Raw genomic sequence first — 20,974 nt, forward strand, 5'->3', positions numbered from 1 at the left:
TAGGGAGTCTGTCTTTACCCTCATGGGCTCCGCTGAGCGCTGTTGCTGTTGCAGGCCTGCCAGGAAGAGATGGCGGTGCAGACGCTGGGGGTGCTGCAGGGCCAATAGTGCAGGTTCTGGTACGGGCTCCACTGTGGGCCGCTGGCCCACGCGCAGATCCATGGGCTGAGACTGGCAGCCTGGTGTGTCTGGCTGGAGGGCAGGGCAGCCTGGGGACACACAGCAGTGTCAGGTGGATGGTTAGTCTGCAGGAACACGGTCACAGACGACTGAACCCTCGGGGGTGGATTCGACATCAGTAAAAACACCCTTAGGGCCCTTTCCCTCACAGAAGCCTGTCCGTGAGTTACAGGTGGGACCTGGATTCCAATCTACCTATGAGGAAAGAGGTCTACAAACTAGAGACACTCCTTCCGATTGCTGATTGCTTGCATTGAGCCATAGGACTGCAAGCACGGTGTCTTCCCCCTTGAACGCTTTTCCACTGGCTTGGAGCAGAAGCTATAGTGTTTTCTGAGATGACGACGCAGTTCTAGGCTCTATACTCTGCTTCCCTTTGTCTTTCTAGGAATGAGGCCAGGCCGGCTCAGGATAGGAGAGACCAGGCAGGTAACCAGGTCCACTCACTCAGTCTCTTCAACCCTCAGCTGCCACTCTTTCATCCCCATGCTCTCTCTGTACCACGCCGGTCCTTGGGATCCAGACATAGTGCCTGGAGCTCCCAAGCAGCCCTGGCTGGTTCCTCCGCTCACCAGGCCCCTGAGCTGTGGTGTAGACTCCGGCCTCCCACTGGAGCCAGCTGTGGGCCTGGCGAGGCCAGCAGGCTCAGCTGCTGCTTCTCCAGTGTCCTCTGCACCCACGCCAGGAGCACCTTGCCAAGACCGTGGGTGCAGGAGCTATTTATAGCTCGCCAGCAGACCAGGGACTGTGCCAGCATAGCCAGCTGGCCAGGCTGGGCTAAGCAGGCAGGGGTGCTGAGATGCGGGGAGGTGGGGCTGCCGCAGGGGAAGGGGTCCTAGGGAAGGGAAGGATGAGAGCACAAGAGAGGGGGACTCTCCCCACAGGGGCCTTCTTCAGGCATCCCCGCGCAGAGCAGCCACAGCTATCCTCAGGGTTTGGCACTGAGGAGGCATGGGGAGATCTCCAGGGAAACACCAAGGGGAAAGTCAGGAAATGTAGTCTGTGGTCTGATGCAGCCAGAGGCATCATAACCTTAACATCTGTGATGCATGCATGCAACAAGACCCACTCAGCTCTGAGGCCACCTGCCCCGGATGCTAGCTATTGCTAGCCTTTATCCCAGAGGAGCCAAGTGAGGTCCCGGTGTGAGGGGGACATCAAGGGGCAGAGAGAGGCTGGAGTTCAGTCCTGCTAAGGTCAATGCCTATTGTGGCCCTCCAGTTACTTAGCGATTTGAGAGGGTGGCTGTGCCTCCAGATGCCACCCACAGTCAACAAGCGCCAGGATTTGGTGCCCTCACTCCTGTTCACGTGGCTACCCAAGAAGTCATTCCGGTTGAGTATGGACCTCCATTGGCAACTATTCCTGACCCATGAGAGGCCTGTCTTCTCAGGTTCTGGTGTACTGGCTTCCCGAGACCACTCCCTTGATGGTGTAGGGATCAGGAGCACCCGAGGTGGGGCACTATACCTGAGGCGTGTGGCTTCAGCCACAGCAAATTAGGAACAGTTACCTAAGAGCCACCACCATCTTCACTCAGCATTACTTCCACCAGTGCAAAAGGATGCCAGGACAGAGGCTGGACTCTGGTCAGAACTTTGGGAATGCCTTAGCATTGTGGGGGGATGCGCCATATGGTAGCGCCAAGACAGGGAAAGTTCTCTGGGAAGCCTCCTTCAGGCATTTCCCAATGAACACCCACCTCAACTTGGTCTCTTCCATGTCACCAAAGCCACCGAGTAAGACAGTGACTCCCACCACCCCATAATAGACCCAGAACTTCTTATCCCCCGTCTTTGGCTCACAATGTCTCCTGCCGGTGCTGTCCTCTACATCCCACTGTCCCAAACCAACTGCTCAAAGTCCAGCTGGACCTAGGTCAGCGCACAGCCCCCCTTCCTCCTGGACTCCATGTTGGCTGCTCATAGCATTGTAAGCTGTCCAAGGGCAAGCCTGGGTTAAGCTCCAGAGGTTGGCTTTGGTTTGTCATTACACATCATCCCGGGACTTAGGATGCTGTAACCGGGCATAAGGTAGAAAATAAACACCGACTCGTAGGGAAATCTTGGTATTTCTCCTCAGTGGCTTAGGATGGTGGTTCACATTTAGGCAGTTAATTAATAATTCGGAGCGATAGAATAAACTCATGAATCAAGTTCTCTCATTTAGCATAGGTCATGTGTTACTACCTACCTCCCCTCCCCCACCTCTCTTTTCTGTCTTGTTTCATTTTGTGTGTCCTGTCTTCCCAAGCTTTGGGCCAGCTGAGCTAAGATCCTCTGGTCCCTTCCAGTTCTCCCTGCTATGTGCTACGTGGTGGACTCACTATACACATCATTACCCATGGCAAGCCAGGGAAAGGACAGCTTCAGACCTCCATTCGAGACCTAGGTAGCAACAGGAAGGCCACTGCAACCCAGGCTTCCAGGAAGAGTGAGTGACAGAAGAGGCAATCCAGGCCAGCAGGGAGGACCCAGAAAGTCATCTAACCAATAAGAGACCCCACTCTTCCCTGAAGGGCCCATGAGAGGACTAAAAGACTTGAAGCCATGGGCTGGAGAGATGGCTCAGCGGTTAAGAGCATTGCCTGCTCTTCCAAGGGTCCTGAGTTCAATTCCCAGCAACCACATGGTGGCTCACAACCATCTGTAATGAGGTCTGGTGCCCTCTTCTGGCCTGCAGGTATACATGCAGACAGAATATTGTATAATTAATAAATATTAAAAAAAAAGACTTGAAAACAAGAACACAACTCTCCTAACCTGGATCCAAAGACACCTCTCCTTAGGACCCCCATCTTCCAAATCCCTGGCCCAGCAACATCCCCACTTGTTCACGCCCTTGGGGTCTCACCTTTCCCAGGTAGTTTCTATTCCTCTTCCTCATCTCCCACCAACCCATCTCTCTCAGGCCTGACTTTTACCTGTGCCAGGGTGACTGGCAGGTACCCAGGCTTACCTGGGACCCACCTGTAGAAAGGAGAGAGCTGAAGGTGTAGGGGGGCAAGGGAAGAGGGCTACTGCCCCTGGAGAGGGCAAGTTCCCTGCTGTTCCAGGCCGGCCAAGTGGGATCTCCAGGTTCTGAAGCCAGCTACCGAGCGTCTTAGCCAGCTACTCTACTGCTTGGGCACAGTGCACAACAAGTTCACCCAGCAATGCCCTCAGCCCTCCCTGATGTGGTCAGATACCATCTTCCCTGGGCAGCCAAAACACATCCCAAACAGCCTGAGGGGAAAAAAGCAGGTTGGAGGGGGTGCGGGACCAGACGTGGGAGCATATGGCTGGGGAGGGCAAGAGAGAGCTGGGGAGAGCAGGCCGTGAGAAGCAGAAAGCAAATGTCAGGAACAGGAAGAATCTTCAAAGCGGGAAAGGACTGAACTGTGAGTGCAGGCAAGGGAGAGCTGGTAGGAGCTGTGAAGTAGGGGAGACAGGCACCCCAAGGACCCCAGTGTAGGGCCCCTCATCTAAACTGCCCCATTCTTGATTGTCCAAGAAAAAGTCCCATTAAACCTTTCTGAGATAACCTGGGTTAGAAATCTTTTCTTTGGAAATGGCGACCTCTCCCAGGCTCCCAAGCTCACTCAGAATCCACAAAACCACAATAGAACCTGGGATTGGTTGATACAGAAAAGACCCAGACAGGCTAGCAGGGGTAAGCAGGCTTGAGTTCTCACACCACCTGTCCACAGCGCCATCCCAGCTAGGGGCCAAGGGACTGAAGGCCCTCCCAGAGGAGTCAAGGAAACCGAGGGCTTTCTACAGGCGGTATTTAGTGGCTACACTCCTCAGACCAGACCTAGCGCATCAGGTTGCTTCCTGGAGGGAGATAGGTGCTGCTCTCTGCCCATGCTTAGCAGGCAGCTCCAGGCATAAGGGACTCAAACTAACGGCCCATTAGGCCTTATCATTCATGCCTTGGTATACAGTTCTGTGAGGACATGCTGCCCCACCCATTAGTTCAGTCACCTCTGGAGGTCTGTCCAAGCCCCCTTGTCGGGGCGGGACTGGTTCTATCTGCTCTCCTCACTTCTCATTACTCCCAGTGTCCCCACACCTCAGCACAGCATTGATCATGGGATCAATGGTGGCGTTTATCAGCCATCCTCACCTGCAGTAACACCTTCTAAGGCACAGGAGGCCCTGCTGGTACTGATGAATCACACAGTGATCCTCTCCAGACTTCCTACCTAAAACATAAATATTTCTCAAGTTTTGTAATCCCCAAGAAACAACTACCCCAGAAGCTGCTTCCTCTTTCTAGGGCTTCATTCTTGACGTCTTAGGACCCCCTTCTTCTGGGGTCTCTGGTCCTGGGAGGTTTCTGCACTGCCTCTTAGTGTGTTCCTTGTATAACAGTTAACCTTGGGTGTCAACCTGGCATATGGGAAGAGACACCTCAGCAGAAGAATTACCGCCATCAGACTGGCCTGATCTGCTCTATGAGGCTTTTTTTTTTTTTTTAAATTGCTAACTGACAGAGGGGAGCAGTGATGCCCCAGGCAGGTGGTCCTGAGTTGAACAAGGAAGGTAGCTGAGAGAGGCAGAGAGAGCAAGCCGGGAACCAGCACTCCTCCATGGTCCTGCTTGAACTCCTTCCCTGACTTCCCTCAATGACAGATGTACTATGATGTGGAACCATAATCCAAACAAACCTTTTCCTCCTCCAAGTTGCTTTGGGTCATGGTGTTTACCACATTGCTGAAGCCAGATTTTTTTCTTTTTCCTTTTTTTTTTTTTTTTTTTTTTTTTTTTGGACAGGGTTTCTTTGTGTATCTTCGGAGCCTGGAGCCTGTCCTGGATCTCACTCTATAGACCAGGCTGGCCTCAAACTCAGAGAGATCTGCCTGTTCCTGCCTCCCGAGTGCTGGGATTAAAGGTGTGCACCACCAGAACCCAACTCAGAAACCAGATTTGAACATGCTGTCAGGTCCAGAAATTCCTGTATCCTGGGAATTAACTTGCACTTCCCCTCGGTCCTTGCCTTCACACTTACGAGCAGTGAGACCTTCCATGCCTTATGCCCCTGGTAACCACAGGTCTGGACACCATGCACTCTGTGGAAAGGAGAAGAACTAATAACCTTGGGCCTTGTGGCTTGTGACGATGACTACGGGAATAGTTTGTGGTGGTGACCTATGACATAAGCTCTGTTCAGAAGAGCCACATGGATGTGTGTGCACGCATGTGGGCAGGGAGGCTGAATCCAAAAGCACTTTCTAGAAAAAAACTCTCTATTCCCTAACTCTCTCTGCTAAGAGCCATGAAGTTCAAAACACCTGGGATAGTACTCTGAGTGAAGATGGATGGCATCTCATGGTGCCATGAAGAAGCCTGAACTGAGACGAGAAAGGGGACATCCTGCACCCCAATTCTTGCCTGAATTTGGGGACCCCCCCCGTCAGTGACCTCACTACCTTTCTCAGAGGCTGGCTATAGGGTCAAACCACATGAAGAAACAAGGAGAATATTGACCCGAGGGACCAAGAACACTGTCCAGGGCTGGACCCTTTATAAGGCTCTTAGTTGGGAGCTCCTTAGGATCCAGTCGTCCCCCCGCCACCTACACCACTGTTTCCACCTTTTGGGGAAACAATCGTAATCAGGATTAAGCAGTTCACTCAGTGTGGGGAACTTGGACTAATAAGTTTCCTTCCTGATCCAGAGCATCTAATCTCACCCAGAACCAAGAGCCTCAGCTACCCTGCTCCTATGGGCACATCACAACCCTGAGCATCTAATCTCACCCAGAACCAAGAGCCTCAGCTACCCTGCTCCTGTGGGCACATCACAACCCTGAGCATCTAATCTCACCCAGAACCAAGAGCCTCTGCTACCTGCTCCTATGGGCACATCACAACCCTGAGCAATTTCCAGACTAGGCCTGAACACTGTGAGGTTCCACCCTGGGCCCCCCGGGACAAGCTGGGTTTCTGGGCCTTACATCACTATCTCAGGCCCCAGATTTGACCTCATCTGTCCCACAAGGTGACAAGAAGCCTGAGCCCAGGTTACTCTCAGCTCCTGGTCCCCTGCTATTGGCTAGAAAGGAAGCTGCAGGAAGACCAGGCCTTAGCTGCAAGGGGAAAGCAGGTAGAGGCAGCAGGCCAAGGTCCTGGGTTCCAGGCTGAACCCCCTACACTCCAGGTTGCAGCCTCAGAGTCTCTGGCCATGACACAGGAAGAGCAAAGCCTGAGTATTTGTAGGGACTGGCAGAGGAGGGAAGATGACCTCAAGAGAGTACAAAATTACAAGGAGAAGGCCCATGGTGTCAGGCCAGTGAGAGCCAAGGGAAGATAGTTCTTCTTCCAGGCATCTGACTAAACCTAGGACTGCTCAGGCTGAGGCTGTGGTGGCAGAGGGAGGTGACAGGGGCACTAGATCACCAGCAGAGGCCCAGATGGACCAAACAGGTGCTGACACCCTTCAGAGACCACCGAGCTGGGGGGCTCAGGGGGGCATAGCGTCTGAGCGCCCTGTTTCCTGCTTTCAAACAGTGAGCAGGGTAAACAAGAGGACACGAGCTGACTCGCCAGCATCCGTGTGAGAAACTGGGTATAAGAGATGGCTCCATGGATGAAAACATTGGCTGCTCTTTCAGAGTACCCGGGTTGAATTCTCAGCACCCACAGACTGGCTTAACTGTAAGTGTTTCAGGGGATTAGACTCCTTCTTCTGGCCTCTGGAGGCACGGGACACACATGGTACATACATGCCAAACATTCATACGTGTAAAATAATATAAAAATTTAAAAAGCCGGCTGGGCACAGTGGCATGCGTTTACAGCTCAGCAGTAGGGAGGCAGAGACAAGAGGATCCCTGGGACTCACTGGCCAGCCAGTCTGGCCTAACCATCCCCAAGTCCTAGTAAGAGACTGTCTCAAAATGACACCCAAGTTGGCTCTCACCTCTACGCACATTTGCACCCCCCACACATGAAAACACTCACACACCTGCACATGCACACACACATACCATCATGTGTACACACACATGAATACATACACACCTGCATATGCACACACAATTTTTTTTTTTCTGAGACAGGGTTTCTCTGTGTAGCCTTGGCTGTCTTGGAATTCGTGCTGTAGACCAGGCTAACCTTGAACTCACAGAGATCCCTCTGACTCTGCCTCCTGAGTGCTGGGATTAAAGGAGTGCACCACCACTACCCAGCATACACACACTTTTTTTTAAAAAAAAATGTATTACTACTCTATAATCTAAAATATACTCTATAATCTAAAATATAATCTAAAAAATTTAAAATGTATACGTTATAGTTACTAAAAAATTCAAACAGCCTAAAAATGTGTGACAGAATATAAATTTTTAATTCACCCCAGACTCCCTAAAAATTCCCTTGAATCAGACCTTTGTTAAACAGTTTCTTGTCTCCACCCCCCATCCTTTCAAAACTTTACAGTTTTGGCTCTGATCTGCTTCTTGCTCAGATTTGTTCAGAGCCTAGAGACAGACAGTGGGCTCTTACACGAAGCCTATGAAGTGAGTGAGGGTCCCTAGCATTAAGGACCTTGGCTAGGAGGTCAGGTGGGGAGAGCCAGCTACATGACAACATCTGGTAGTGTTTCACCTGCCCCATCTGCGATCAAAGAAAGGCCAGCTGTGGTCAGCCATACACCGTCACAGCGGCCCACTATTCCCGTCCGCTCCGAACCTGGAAGAGCCCCATCCTGGCACTAACAAATCGGTATCTGATCCCAGTGCACCCTTCCTCTTCAACCACAGGCATCTGCCTTGTAGGCATCCTCAGCTCCATTACTTTTCCCTACCGGTCCCAACAACAGAGACTTCCCTTTCCCTTCCACCCAAACTGTTGTGAGGGAGCACTAGTTGCTTCAACTGCCTTTCATCTGCTAACTGACCCAGAGCTCATACGAAGCCCCATGAGGTTACTGCTTTTATCTCTAGTATAAAGAGGGGTAGACTAAGACCCAGCAACACTAAACATCCCGAGGTTAGGGACTGGAGGGATGGCTCAGGGACTAGGAGCGCTGACTGCTCCTGCAGAGGACCAAGGTTCAGTTCCCAGCACCCACACGGCAGCTCACCACTATCTGGAACACCAGTTCCAGGGGATCCCATGCCTCTTCTGACCTCCACGGGTTCCTATACTCACACTGTGCATACATACACTCAGGCACATTTTGCGTGTGAAAAACACCTGAGGACACATAGCGTGATGACTCTAAAATTCTGCTCTCAAACACACACCTCTCAGCGGGCCAGCGCAGGGCAAACATAAGGCAAAGAAAGCTCTTCGTCTCCAGGATGGGCCAGAGGCAATCCCAGCCCTGTGCAGGCCAGAGGCCAGAGGCAGTCTCATCTACCTGTGGGTACCCATGAAGACAGTCCCAAAGAGTCACCTGCAGGAACTGAGCTTGGCAGAAGCCATAACAGGACTGTTAGCCATGGGTTTGGGGGCTCAGGGGGAACCCTGCCCCATCACATTTCTTCTCGAGAGCAGCGGTTCTCAACCTTCCTCATGCTGTGATCTCTTAATACAGCTCCTCATGCTGTGGTGACCCCCCCAACCATAAAACGATTTTCACTACGACGTCACAATGGTAACTCTGTCACTGTTATGAATGCTATTATGATGCAGTTATCTGTGTCTGCCAATGGTATTAGGTGACCCCTGTGAAAGGGGTCGTGACCCACAGGTTGAGAACCCCTGCTCTAGAGGCTCCTAAGCCCTCCTATAGCTTCTTACAGGAAGCCCCAAACAAACCGCGCAGATCCTTTGAGGACACAGGCTCAGTTGGCAGAGCGGCAGCTTGGGATGGGTGCCTACCCAGATGGAGGTCTGGGGGTAGCTGCAAGGGGGCAGGGAGATGGCGGTGGCTGGCATGGCAGCTGGACACCCAGAGATCAGAAGGCTTGAAATGCAGGGTTTGGGCTGCCTCTGCCCCCGAAGTGAACAGGCCCCTTCCCCTCCATCTCTGGGTGGCTGGGGCTCTAGGGCAGTTATTTTTAGCTCTTGACACCTGGGTATTTTGCAGCCACAGGATGTCCGGTTTGGAGTCCCTTTCTGGGAATCCCACATGAGGCTGTTGTAAACAGCCCCACACAGTGGTAGCCTGAGCTAGGAGCCAGCGTTCCCCCCCCCACCACTGACACCCCCGTTTGAAAATAATCAAACAGGAAGTAGATATAACCATGTCATTGGCAGCTCAAGCATCCCAGGAGTGGCAGTGTCCCCCCCCCCCCCCGGCTCTCGGTCACCTACCCAACTCTTCATCCCACCTCTGGTGGCCTCTCTCACAAATCCTGAGGCGGGGTCCAGGGTCATTTCTGGGAAGGCACGGCACTCTTTAGAGCCTTGCTGCCCCCTGCTAGAGAACAGGGAGATCCTGCAGCCTCTGCTACCTCCCAGGGCCTCCTGGTCCACTCCTTAGCCTTTCTGAACTCCCTTTGTGGAGCAAGAGCACGCACCTCCTCAGGGTGGCTCTTTCGGCTTGCCACCACCCCCTATTTTCAGGGCTGTCTTGCAGCCTGGCCTGCTCTGAAATGACCTGTCCACCTAGGGAATTCCCGAGCAGACAGGTTGCCCAGTCCGGCCTGCCCTGGCATTTCTAGGCACGGACAGCCCTCAGGCATGTAAGTTCCACGTTCACCCACAACTCCCTTGATCCGGTAGCTCTAATCTGACTGGCAGTTCACTAGAAAGTCTCCTCACTTCTTATTTTGTTCTATCTAGGCCGGCAAGATTTGGGGCTACAATGTGGAGGCTACGAGTTTAGGGTTTGTCTGCCTCTGCCTTGTCCTCCCCCCGCACCCCCACCCTGTGCCCACTTCACCCAGCAGCCAATCCCAGGCAGCCTTTCTCAACTGCTTGCCCCAACAGGAAGTACAGTCACCACCCCAGTACTGCCTCTGGGGGCGGTGACTTGTCCCCCTTGAGGGTTGCTGTTGGGTTGCGGCTATCTGTGCACCCCACTCCTGCTTGCTACTAAGTCCTGCTTTTCCTTGCTGTTCCTATGCTTGGAGAAGGGCTTTCTTAGAACTCCCACCTGGGCCACCCAAAGGTCTCCCATTCTAGTCCTGAGAGGGCAGGGGCAAGGTCCAAGCTATTTAATATACGATTCTAACCATTAATACTAATAATTTTAACCACTGATATTAATAAGGGCCAGCAGGCATATATCAATGCTGACAATGCATTCCTACCACAGCCTTATAAAGTCAGTGCTATTCCAAAAGACGCCGAGGCTTCAAGAGGTGAAGAAAGGCAGTGTGGCTTAGCCACAGAGAGCTTGCCTACCAGGGGAGAGGCCCTGGACTTATCTCCAACACCTCAAAAGACAGAAGAGAAAGGAGAGAGAGAGAGAGAGAGAGAGAGAGAGAGAGCAAAAGAGAGGGGAGGGGGAGAAGGGGAGGGAGGGAAGAGGGGAGAAAAGAAACTTGCCTGCGCTTGCAAAACCTAAGCTCATGATCAGCACACTGGCACGGACGCCTCCTGATAGGTGGTGAAGGGAGGCCACCAAGGGACACACAGGACAGTAGAGTGGCTCCCAGCATTGGCATGCTTCCACAAAACATGAGATGCTTTATCCAAAACATACCAAATAACAAACACCATCTCTGCCAAGTCCCTCCCGCGCCTTGTCTCTAGGAGGCTCATCTTCACTTCCTTGTTCATCTGATATTTCCCCAGTTCCTTGAATGTGCATTTTACCATTTTATTGGCTTCCTGTAAGCTGCCTCCAGCGGGGTACAACTGAACAAGCAGACCTCTCAGGGTGCCTTGGAGGATCACATGCTGTGAGAGCACTCTGGAAACTGTCAAGTCCTGTAGAAAATTCCAGTTGCATAACCAGAGCAAGTCACCCTAAGACTGGTACTCAGAAGAAATTCTTTTGGAAGGATACAGCCTCTCCTGTAATTCCAAGCCTCTGCTCTGGGCAGACCTCGGCAGGTGGAAGGGTGGAGGCACCCACTAGGGCAGAGAGAAGCACCCTCACTCAGGACAGCCAGATGAACCCCAGCTTTGGGCAAGGTGGAGTACATTGGTCAGAGACCCTGTGCTCCCACTGGCCTAGGGGTAGGCTCTTAGTACAAACCAAGCAAATGGGAGGCATCTGGAGTCTGTGAATAGCAACAAGCTATGAATGCTGGCACTCACTGAGATGCCACATTAATATTAATGACCGTAAATATCCCAGACATCCCCAAATCCAGTCATGCCGTAGTAGTCTCCTTTAGCTGTTATTTTTAGAAAATGGCAGAAGTCTATCAGGCAGATTCTCCTGGTGATCTCCATTCCCTTCTGTGGCCAGGACTGCCCTTGACACTTATCAAAGATCTTTCCAGACCACAAATCCAGCTAGGGTGCTTACACAGCCTTCACGGAGCTCAACAGCCAGATGTATGGTCCTGAGCAACTGGTGTGAACAAAGTCATTTCAAGGGCAATTTCTAGCTAAATGGGGACTGGATGAAATGAGGGTAGCACACAGGGAGGTAGAGATGGCTGACCGAAAAACCCAGCATGTGTGGTGCCATCTCATGTCAGAAAAAAAAAAAAAGACAGCTTTAATGTATGTGCTGAGGGCCCAGGGCCACCTCATGTAGAGCTTACACCATGTGCTACTGTCCATTAACGCTGCCGTCCTGTATTGTCTATTTCTGCAGGAGCACATTGCATGCACACATACATGTGCACACCCTGGAAGCAAAGTCTACACATGACCAAGGGCCCCCTGGGAACTAGGCTACGGGGCTTTCAAGAATGCCTCATATTCTCGGGCCCCATATTCTCAAGGAATCCATGTGATCTACACGCTCTGGGCATCTGCCTCTTGTGAATCACGCCGAGGGCCTAGCCCAGGCTAGGCAAAGTCAGGCCTTACTTAGCGAATGCCTGTTGGCTGAATAATGATATTTCCTGAAAGCAATGCCTCATGTCTCCTCCAGGCCCAGTGCACTGGGAATACTGCTGATGTCACTGACCTGCCCACCCCTCCTCTGCTTCACCCTCCTCCTAAGGGCTGCCAGGGAGGAGCTAAGGGAAAGGTCACCAACAGCAGATGTTGGCAAGGTACTCACAGAGGAGGTTATTAAAGGGCCTATCTGCCCAGCATGGCAGGGCAGTCCCTTTGGCAAGCAGCTGGCTTTGAAGCCTGGGGTCCTCTCTAACCCTGCTTCTCTGTGAAGGGAGTGAATGACAGAAGCAGGGGTCCACCCTGTGACTGTTGGCTATAGACGCCTGCTGTTCCAGGCCCACAAGGGTGGAGGAATCTAGAGCAGGGAATTTGGCCTGGTTTTTCATGTGAATTGGGGCCGGGCCCCGCTCTGTCATGTCTCCAACATTCTCTATTTCTGACCTTCAAAAATATGAACAATAACAATAATACGGATGAGTATTCAGCGTGCACTGGTTTCCTACCAGACATGGCATAAGTCACGTACATTATCTCCTTTAATCTCTATAGCAACTCTGTGAGACTGAAAACATAATTATCTTCACACAGCAATAAAGAAACTGAGTCTCAGAGAAGGAGGTGCCCAAGCTTAGCCTGTTGCGGGAGAGTCAGCCCAAACTACCCGTTCTTTCCTCTTGTCCCTACTGGAAGCATCTCTTGCTGGGTTTTGTCACTGGCACAGGGCGATAGGAACTGACATCTGGGGGATGCTTTAGACTCGGGGAGTTTACACCCCAGGTGATGTCGACTCCGGAACAGACAGGAGGAAACAGACCTCGTCACACTAGCCCTCACAGCTACCCCATTAGCACTCAAACGCAGATCTTGGGCTTCAGTTTTTCTCCATTTCATACAACCCTCTGGCCCAGAGCCTTATCTCCTCTGAGCTCTGGGCTCCCTGCGTGCAACCCTGTGCTGAGCGCCGGGCGAGGGTGCTCAGTCTGCTGCCTCACCAGCTCTCAGCGGTGACTCACTTCGGGACCCAGGGGAAGCACAGCCCGGTTTGCCGCGCCTCCAGCTCCCCGCCTCCACATTTGCTAACCGAAACCCGACTGCTGCTATTTTTAACCCTCCAGCTCCCCCTTGCCTGGGGCTCCCCCCTTTACCCCCACCCCCTTGCCCCAACCCGGTGGCACCAGTCTGTCATTCTGAGAGCACTTCTACTACCTGAAGGCCCCGGAGGGCGCAGCGGATGCCCCGGACGTGCAGGTTTGTGGGGCAAGCAAAACAAGTCGGTTACAGCCCAGTCTCCCGAATTCCCCCACCCCGACTCTTTCCGAACCTGTACCTCCCAAGACTGCCCTACTCCTTCCTACCATCCATCCAGAGGGCTGCAGAAGGGGAACCGGACTTCTGGGTTGAGGGCTACTGTAGGAAAAAGGATGGGATCCAGCTCCGCCGGGAGCGAAGCTGAAGGCAAGAGCAATGGGAGTTCCCTGGTTAGTTCCAGCTTTTGAAGCCGAGGGTTTCGGACCGCCAGAGTTTCCCATCTCGGCGTGGCAATGTAAGGGCAAGGAAAGTGGCCTGGGGATAGGGTAGGGACACTGAGTCCGATCTGCCTCCTCCACTCCCCCACCCCCAACAGGAGCCTGCAGATGGGGCAGGCAACGGCTGGGAGGCAAGGGCTAAGGAATGAAGGCACTTGAGGCGCCTGAAGAGAGGACTAAGCCAAAGGGGGAGGGAAGCAGACCTCTTCTCTTTCTTCTAGGCTCCTCCAATCCCTCGGGGGCTGCACTTTCTTGTGCCAGCTGCCAGTGGGAAGCTCTGGGTCTCCCAGGGAAAACCCTCTACTGAGGAGACAGAAGAGATCTGAAGGCTACCAGCCGAGAGCAGGAAGGTGAAAGCTAACCTCCAGAGAGAGGGGTGCAGGGGCAGGCCTGCAGGTGGACCCAAGAGGGTACTTCCTTCTGGCGGAAGTAGAGCAGGTGGCTTGAACCAGACCCCTCTGCCCCTCTGGTCGAAGAGTCATCCAGCTTAGGGTGCAGATGTGAGGGCACAGATGAACCTCCTAAACTCAGGTCTTCTACACACTCTTCTGGACTGAGTGCCTCCTAAGTGTCTTCCCTGCACATGGCCTCTCCCCTCATCCCCTCCCTTTATTTCTAGTTCTGTTATCTCCCAGGACCCAGGTTGTCTCTGAGCGTTGACCGGCCCCCTCTCCTTGGTGACCCTGAACTAGATAAATAAATCCCAGTGGCCACAGAGGCAACCAGCTACGCCCACAGGGGAGGGACCTGGCACAGTGGTTCCCCAGGTTGGGAAGGTAGGAAGAGAAGGAGGTTGGAGGAAAGTGAAGCAGGAGGGTCAGGAATGGACGGTGCTTGGGAGCTCCTGACAGTCTGCCATGTTCTTAACCTTAACCTGAGCCCTATTTGGCTGCTCCTGTTTCTCTGCCCCTCTGTCAACCTGTGTGTGTGTGGGGGGGCTGTATGAGGAAAGAGTCTGTTCGTCCAGCTCCAGCCCTCAGCTAGAGCTCAGTCCAGATCCCTCGCCTGGCTCCAGGGAGCTTCCATGTATGGTTTAGCAGACAGTGGACTCACTTCTAGTCTGGGGAGAAAAGGTGTCAACGTTGCTCAGGCCTCCCAAGGCCACCCTATCTGAGGAAGTCCCACCTTGTTGTTTGTTATTGCTTCACCCAGTTCATTTCCTTCACAGGACTTATCAGCCCAGGCTTTTTCACTCTCCAGCGGAGTGGTGGCTCCCTGAGGTCAGATGCGCTCACCTTTGTGCTCACTGCACGGCTGTGTCCAGTGCACGGCACAGAACTCCGCAAGTCTGTGACAGATGGATGCACTGTTGAGTGACCAGCTTGGCAAATGAACTTCCCTGGCTGTCAGTGTGATTCTTGAGGGTTTCAAAGTAACAAGAACAAGGTCAGAAAGGCTGGAACCCCGAAGGAAAAGTCAGTGCCCCTCTGAGGCAGCATCGACACCAGACGGCACTACCCGGTTCCCTTTACCATGCCAGGCATGAGTGTACACACACAGGTGCCCACATTAACCATGGACCAGTCTTAGGAGGCTTGCACTGTGTCTGAGTTCTTCCTCTAAATATCCCGGTGACCTCAGACATGCCGCACACCTGCACGTCTATCTCCTCCACAGAAATAAATGAAAGGGTTGGCCCAGGTCTGTGCCTGAAGAGAGCACAGCTTGGCACCCGAATCACCCAGCACACAAACAGAATGCAGGTTCCTCACCCCACTCTGCAGACTCTGACAGATGGTGGGAATGGGCCGGTGGATGTTCTTAACATATTCATCACATGATCCTGTCACACCTGGTCCAGTAACCAGCATTTAATGACCAACCATGGATGGACGGGAGACCAGACATGGTGGCACATGCCTTTAATCCCAGCACTCAGGAAGCAGAGGCAGGCAGATCTCTGTGAGTTAGAGGCAAGCCTGGTTTACAGAGCTAGTTCCAGGACAGCCAAGGTTACAGAGAACAACCCTGTCTTGAAGGAAGGAAGGAAGGAAGGAAGGAAGGAAGGAAGGAAGGAAGGAAGGAAGGAAGGAAGGAAAAGATACAGAGAGAAAGGAGAAAAGCCATGGACAGTGCTCTGTAGGTTAACATCTGGACACTTGTGAAAAAAGCAGCTCCTACATAGGTCTGCATCCCCTAAAACCTGTCCATAGGCTCTATATACCCCCACACAGTGCCATAACTCACAAAGGTGCACAAGACACAGAAGACACACATCTGTGCCACATGTGTGCATACCCCCAAACAGCCAGTGGAGCCAGCACATGGATCACAGATTTGCTACAGAACCACCACATCGACATATACGGCCCTTGGGCAAACACAGACACCCACCACACACCCAGTGCATACACACATATCACATGGAGACTCACACTAAACAGATGCTATCCTGAATTTATTTTGCCTCTGGGAACAAGTCCAGAACCAAAGGAGCTATGCTCTGCTGATGAAAACATCCCCCCTGCCTCTGCCACCCCCACCCCTTGCCTGCCCCAGGCAGATTGCTGTCCACCACCCCTGGAATGACTGGAGGAGGGCAGTGGCGAGAAAGAGCCCCATGAGAGGAGGCAATGCTGAAGTCAGTGTTTTCAGTCTGCTTGGAGCCCTCCCCAAGTCCACCCTACTTCTCTTTCCCTGCCTGTCAAGAGATACGGTGGGACCTCTACTCAGCCCCCCAGTCAGTGCTTGGTCAGGCCACTTGTCTGGATTCCCAGGCCCTGGTCTTACAAAGCCAAAAGGATTAGGGAGTAGCTAGACCAGGGGACTCCCAGTACGTGGGCCACTAAGGAAAGGTCTGTCTGGAGCGCCTTCCTGAAGCCCTAAGGCCTAAGGCCCTCATGGAACGTTACCACAGAAACAGGGAAAATATTATAAGGAACACAATACCCGGCAGGGTCACCTGCTGACCATGCTTCCTGCTGGGCTACCCACCCCCATCTCGTGGCACTCGGAGCCTTCTCCAGCCTCAGTCTGGGCCTCCTAGCCAGACCTCTCCTTCCTGCTGCCCCTGGAGGAGGGAAACAGCCTCGAGCGAAAGCTCTGCCCTCCTGAGGTTCCCAACATCAGGGATGGCTCGGTGGGCCCCCCACTCCTAGTCCCTACCCCCCCCACAGGAAATCAAGGCTTCCTGCCCCAGAGGAAGTGCCCCATCTAGTGAACAAATCCAACATATACAAATTTGCAATCCTGGAGCTGGTTCCTCCAGGGAGGACATGCCCTGGAGCCTTGCAATACCCCATACACCTCTAGAGGCTCCTGACCACATCTGAAGAAGGAAGAACTTGGGCAAGAATAGGCACTGGCAGGGGCAGAAGGTCTGGTTGGTGCCATTCCCTGGCTGGGTGGCCCTGGGTCTTGCTCATCTTTCTCTCAGGCCTCTGCCAGCTTCAAACTACCAGTTCTCAAAGAAAGGCCACGGGGAAGAGGGCAGAAGGGATGATGGGTTTCAAAGGTTTCGTCTCCCCAGTCCTGGGATGTATGCCTATAAAAGGTTCCTCATTCTCTATCCCATCGCAACCAAGCCACCAGTCACTATAGGTGACAACCATTATTCCCGAGGCAAGGATATAATACTCCCACCTGTCCCCCTACTCCCTAAAGGTCACTGACTGGTTACTTGGGGTTTGTCCCTCTGGTTCTGAGCTCTGGAAAGGGGACTCAGGATTCTCTCCACCCACCATGATGTGAATTGTGGGGGACAGTGAGCTTAGGTGGGGTGACCAGCTTAGGTGCAAAACCTTCTTCGCTTCAAAACCTCAGCTTATCCCGATATGCAGACAGTGCCCATCCAAGGCTGAATGAGCAACTGAGGATACAGGTACACACTTCCCAACCTTTTCAAAGCACAGCTCTGAGCGCCTAGCTTGGGAAGGACATCAGAGGACGAAAGGCAGGGAGACAAGCCCCAGTGGGTCCAGGACTTGGTTCAATCTCACTTATTTGGGTACCACACAGTGGAACTGCTCCGAGCCTCAGTTTCCCTCAGGAGTGAGTGTAAAGAAGAAAACGAGTTACAGAGGGGAGTGGGCAGGGGAACGAGAGAGCAAGGGGTGCGAGCAAAGGCAAGATTTGCAGCAGTTGAAGAAGCTGGGAAGGGTTGCCATAGAAGGAGGCATGGATGACATCCTTCTGGGGTCCTCTTGGGAAGAAATGGGTCACTTAAATACAAGCTAGAGGGTAGGAACCAACCAGAGTTCTAGTCTCCAATGGTTGGGCAAGGAATTTGAGCAAAGTCCCATAAGTCTGCGTAAAAGTCTGGGAGACTAGCTTCCTGATTCCAGATGTTGAGCTCCCATCAGGGCCACGGAGGGCCAATGTCCTATTATCACCCTAAAAATTGGCAGGCAGAGCTCAAATTGGGCCTCAAGCAGATGATGAGCTGGGATGTGGGAAGGGATAGTAGCAGCAAGCCAGCCAATTCCAGATGCAGGAGGCTTTTTGGGAATGTTGGACAGCCAGCAAGGACAGTTAAGGGCCACAGCGGCCGGCCCAGGGTCGATCCCAAACTGGCAGCCATTGGGAAGGAAGTGGGGCACAGTAGGTGACCTGCAGGACCCAGGTTTTCTTCCAACTTACTGGCTGAGAAATTGTGGCAGTGGAAAGACAGCTCAGATTTACCCGAGTTCTCATACTTCTCGGCACTAACAGACCTGAGTTGGGGGGGGGGCGCACATTCAACTTTCCACCTCCCTAAGGCTCAGTACACAGCCTGCAGCCCCCACTTTCCCACACCTTAAGGGCACTGTCCTCACAGCTCAGTTGGGCACAGGTGTCTCTTCACTCCAATGGGTGATCAAGGATAAGGGTTGATGCTCAGAGAAATCTCCCAGCCCAATACCCCTTCAGGGGTCATTTTCTCTGGTCACTGGATTTGAGGAGGGCCCTGCCCGGCTACGCGAGATGGGGGCGATGATGTCCAGCCTCACAAACACGGCCCAAGTTCAGTGGGTCCTACCATTCGCCCTCCCGCTTCCAAACCTTCCGCCACGGAGCACCGCCTCCTGTCCGGGCCTCGGCGGCCGTCCGTGCCTCCCGGATCCCCGGGAGGAGGGTGACGGGACGCCCGGCCCATGCACAGGCGGCCCCAGGCCTCCCACTGCCTCCCCAAGGCCTGTCGCTGCCCCGAAGCAGGCGGATGTGGGCACCCCGCAGGAGGCCGGAGTTCTGTGGCCCCGGAACCAGCTCGGGGTTCCCGAGCGGGCCAGAGCCCCGCCGAGCGGACGCGGTGGAGCGCGCACGGAGGACCCGGGCAACCGGACCAGCCGGAGACCCAGCCGCAGCCGCTGCCGGAGCTGGGGCGGGCGGCGCAGGGTGCCGCGCGCAGGGCGGGGCGGGCGGGGCGGGGGCGGCCGCCCGGTACTCACCCGCGCCGGGGCTGTGCATCCAGGGGCCGGGGCCCTCAGAGCCGGGGGCTCATGGCGGGCGGGGGGCCGGGGCGCCGGCCTCACATCCCCCCGGTCGCCGGAGGCTGCAGAGCGACTGTGAGACGGCGAGAGGAAGGGAGGGGGCCGGGAGGGGGAGGGCCCTGGCAGCCTGGCCGGCCGGGTAGGATGACAATGGAAGGAAATGCTTTATCTGAGTCTGAGAGCGGGCCAAGGGGGAGGGGAGGGAGGGGGCCGGCGCTCGCGGCCCTGGGACACACCACCCCGGCAGGCTTTGCTCAGCGGCTCACAGGCTGGCTGCAGACACCGATCGCGGCGGGGCGCGGCACACCGCCCCGGGAGGCAGCGCCGAACCCGGAACGCGGGACGCTGCCGGACCCGCGCGCGGTCGCCGAGCCCCAGCCACCGCGCGGCGCTGCGCCCAGCGCACAATTCCCGGAAACCCAGATACCTGAGTGCACGCACCCGTGCATACACAGCGTACACGAGCGTGCATCCATGTTTACACAGGCAAGGGTGATTTACACTTCGGGAAAGGACTCCCGTGCACACATCTACACAATAAGAAGTCCTCGAGAAGAGAGCTACACATAGAAGAACAGGACACACTTAGAGTCCCAATCAAGGAATCCCAGACGACACCCCCCCACACCCGCGCGCCGCCCCATTCCACTCCTCACACACACAAGCAGGACTCGCCTCAGGAAAGCTTCAGGATCTGATTTGAATCACTGCCCAGTCCAACCCCAGTGGCACCCCCCCCATGCCTGCTGAGGGGAGCAGAAGGGTCCAGCCTGTTCCTATTAAAAGAAAAAAAAAGGGGGGGTGGGGTGGTGCAGTTTTTGAAAGTTTTCTTTTTTCGAACACATTTCTCATGGGATTTCCTTCCATCCTCTCCTCTTCCTCTCTTCCATTCCTCTTCCTCCACAATAACCCCCTTGCTCCCCCCCCCCAGTCCCTATGAGTCAAACTTCAGCAATGTGCCCAGTGTCCCCCAGTGCATTACAGTGGATCACAGAAATGTTCCAGTCTGTGAGTCGGAATGCAGACGCCTCCAGCCCTCCCTCAGCTAATAAACTCAGCTGAGGACTGGCTTTGCAGCCCTCCCTGCATCTCCCCCAATCTCTTAGACGACGATGATGGAGGTCAGATGCAAGGGTCAGGGGCTGAGGACCTTCCCACTGGGCTGCCTGCCTTGGCCTATCGGTCCGTTGCCTCCAGCAGTCTGTTGGGTCAGAACACTGGGGCAGTAGAGGTCATCCACCAGGAACACTGGACTCCCCTTCGTCTGAGGTACCCAGCCATTGACAAGCAGCTTCCTTTTGACCACAAGTCCTAGGAACTTGCAGAATCTTTAGAAACGTACAGCGCTAGAGCTGTGTTGTCCTGGAAGCCAGAGTCTTGAGTGGTCTAGAAGGTCTTTCACCACGCTGCCAAACACCCTCAGTGACAGGTCAGGTCTCACAGGTCAGGTCTCCCTACCTGTGGCTCCCTTGATTTCAGCCGCTGACTTTAACCCCTCTGTACCTGTTAATGTGTACCACAGACGCTTTCTCTAGCATCGATGGCCTCTTGCGTGGTACCACATGCATCCCTGCCCCTACTACTTTTCTCCCCAGCAGTTTCTATTGGTACTGCTTCAACCAGCCCTGGCTGCTGGCTGTTCCCCATCATGTCCTCTGACGTACCCACTTCCTAGCCTTGGCCTAAGACACTCTCTACAGAGCAAATGCCCTCAAGCCCCCTTTCTCCCGTGCCGAGAATCCCAATGCTTCTCAGTACCACCTCCTTTGAAATGTTTCATGGTTCCCATAGCCGGAAGGATTTTTCCCATTCCTTGAAGGACCCCAACACTGTAGGTTTTTCTCTACACACTGACCTTCACCCATCTAGCCTACTAGTCGTGACCTCATCTTCCTCACAGGCACTCCAGAAAAGACGCCAAGCTTGAAAGCACCACCTCAGCCGTGGCTGCATTTCTC

General features: G+C 53.9%; 1 protein-coding gene across 9 annotated transcripts in view; it reads right to left on the reverse strand.

Moving 5' to 3' along the window:
- Positions 1 to 19,144, reverse strand: part of Hdac7 (histone deacetylase 7) — a 35,770-nt gene extending 16,626 nt beyond the window's left edge. For 4 of the 9 annotated variants that reach the window (XM_085678755.2, XM_085678753.2, XM_085678752.2 and 1 more), the window contains exons 1-2: positions 18,975 to 19,142; positions 19 to 209 (exon numbers count right to left, since the gene is read on the reverse strand). In XM_085678755.2, the coding sequence (XP_085534881.2) occupies positions 19 to 209; positions 18,975 to 18,993 (210 nt within the window). In that variant the 5' untranslated portion in view covers positions 18,994 to 19,142. Of the gene's footprint in view, positions 1 to 18; positions 210 to 4,287; positions 4,305 to 9,427; positions 9,928 to 13,811; positions 13,832 to 18,974 lie in introns of those variants that run through there. The other 5 variants (XM_085678750.2, XM_085678749.2, XM_048444724.3 and 2 more) reach the window with 4 other exon arrangements.
- Positions 19,145 to 20,974: the final 1,830 nt, after the last annotated feature.

This window comes from Myodes glareolus, chromosome 19, assembly GCF_982192425.1.
Source record: "Myodes glareolus chromosome 19, mMyoGla1.1, whole genome shotgun sequence".
In the NCBI taxonomy this organism is placed as follows: domain Eukaryota; kingdom Metazoa; phylum Chordata; class Mammalia; order Rodentia; family Cricetidae; genus Myodes; species Myodes glareolus.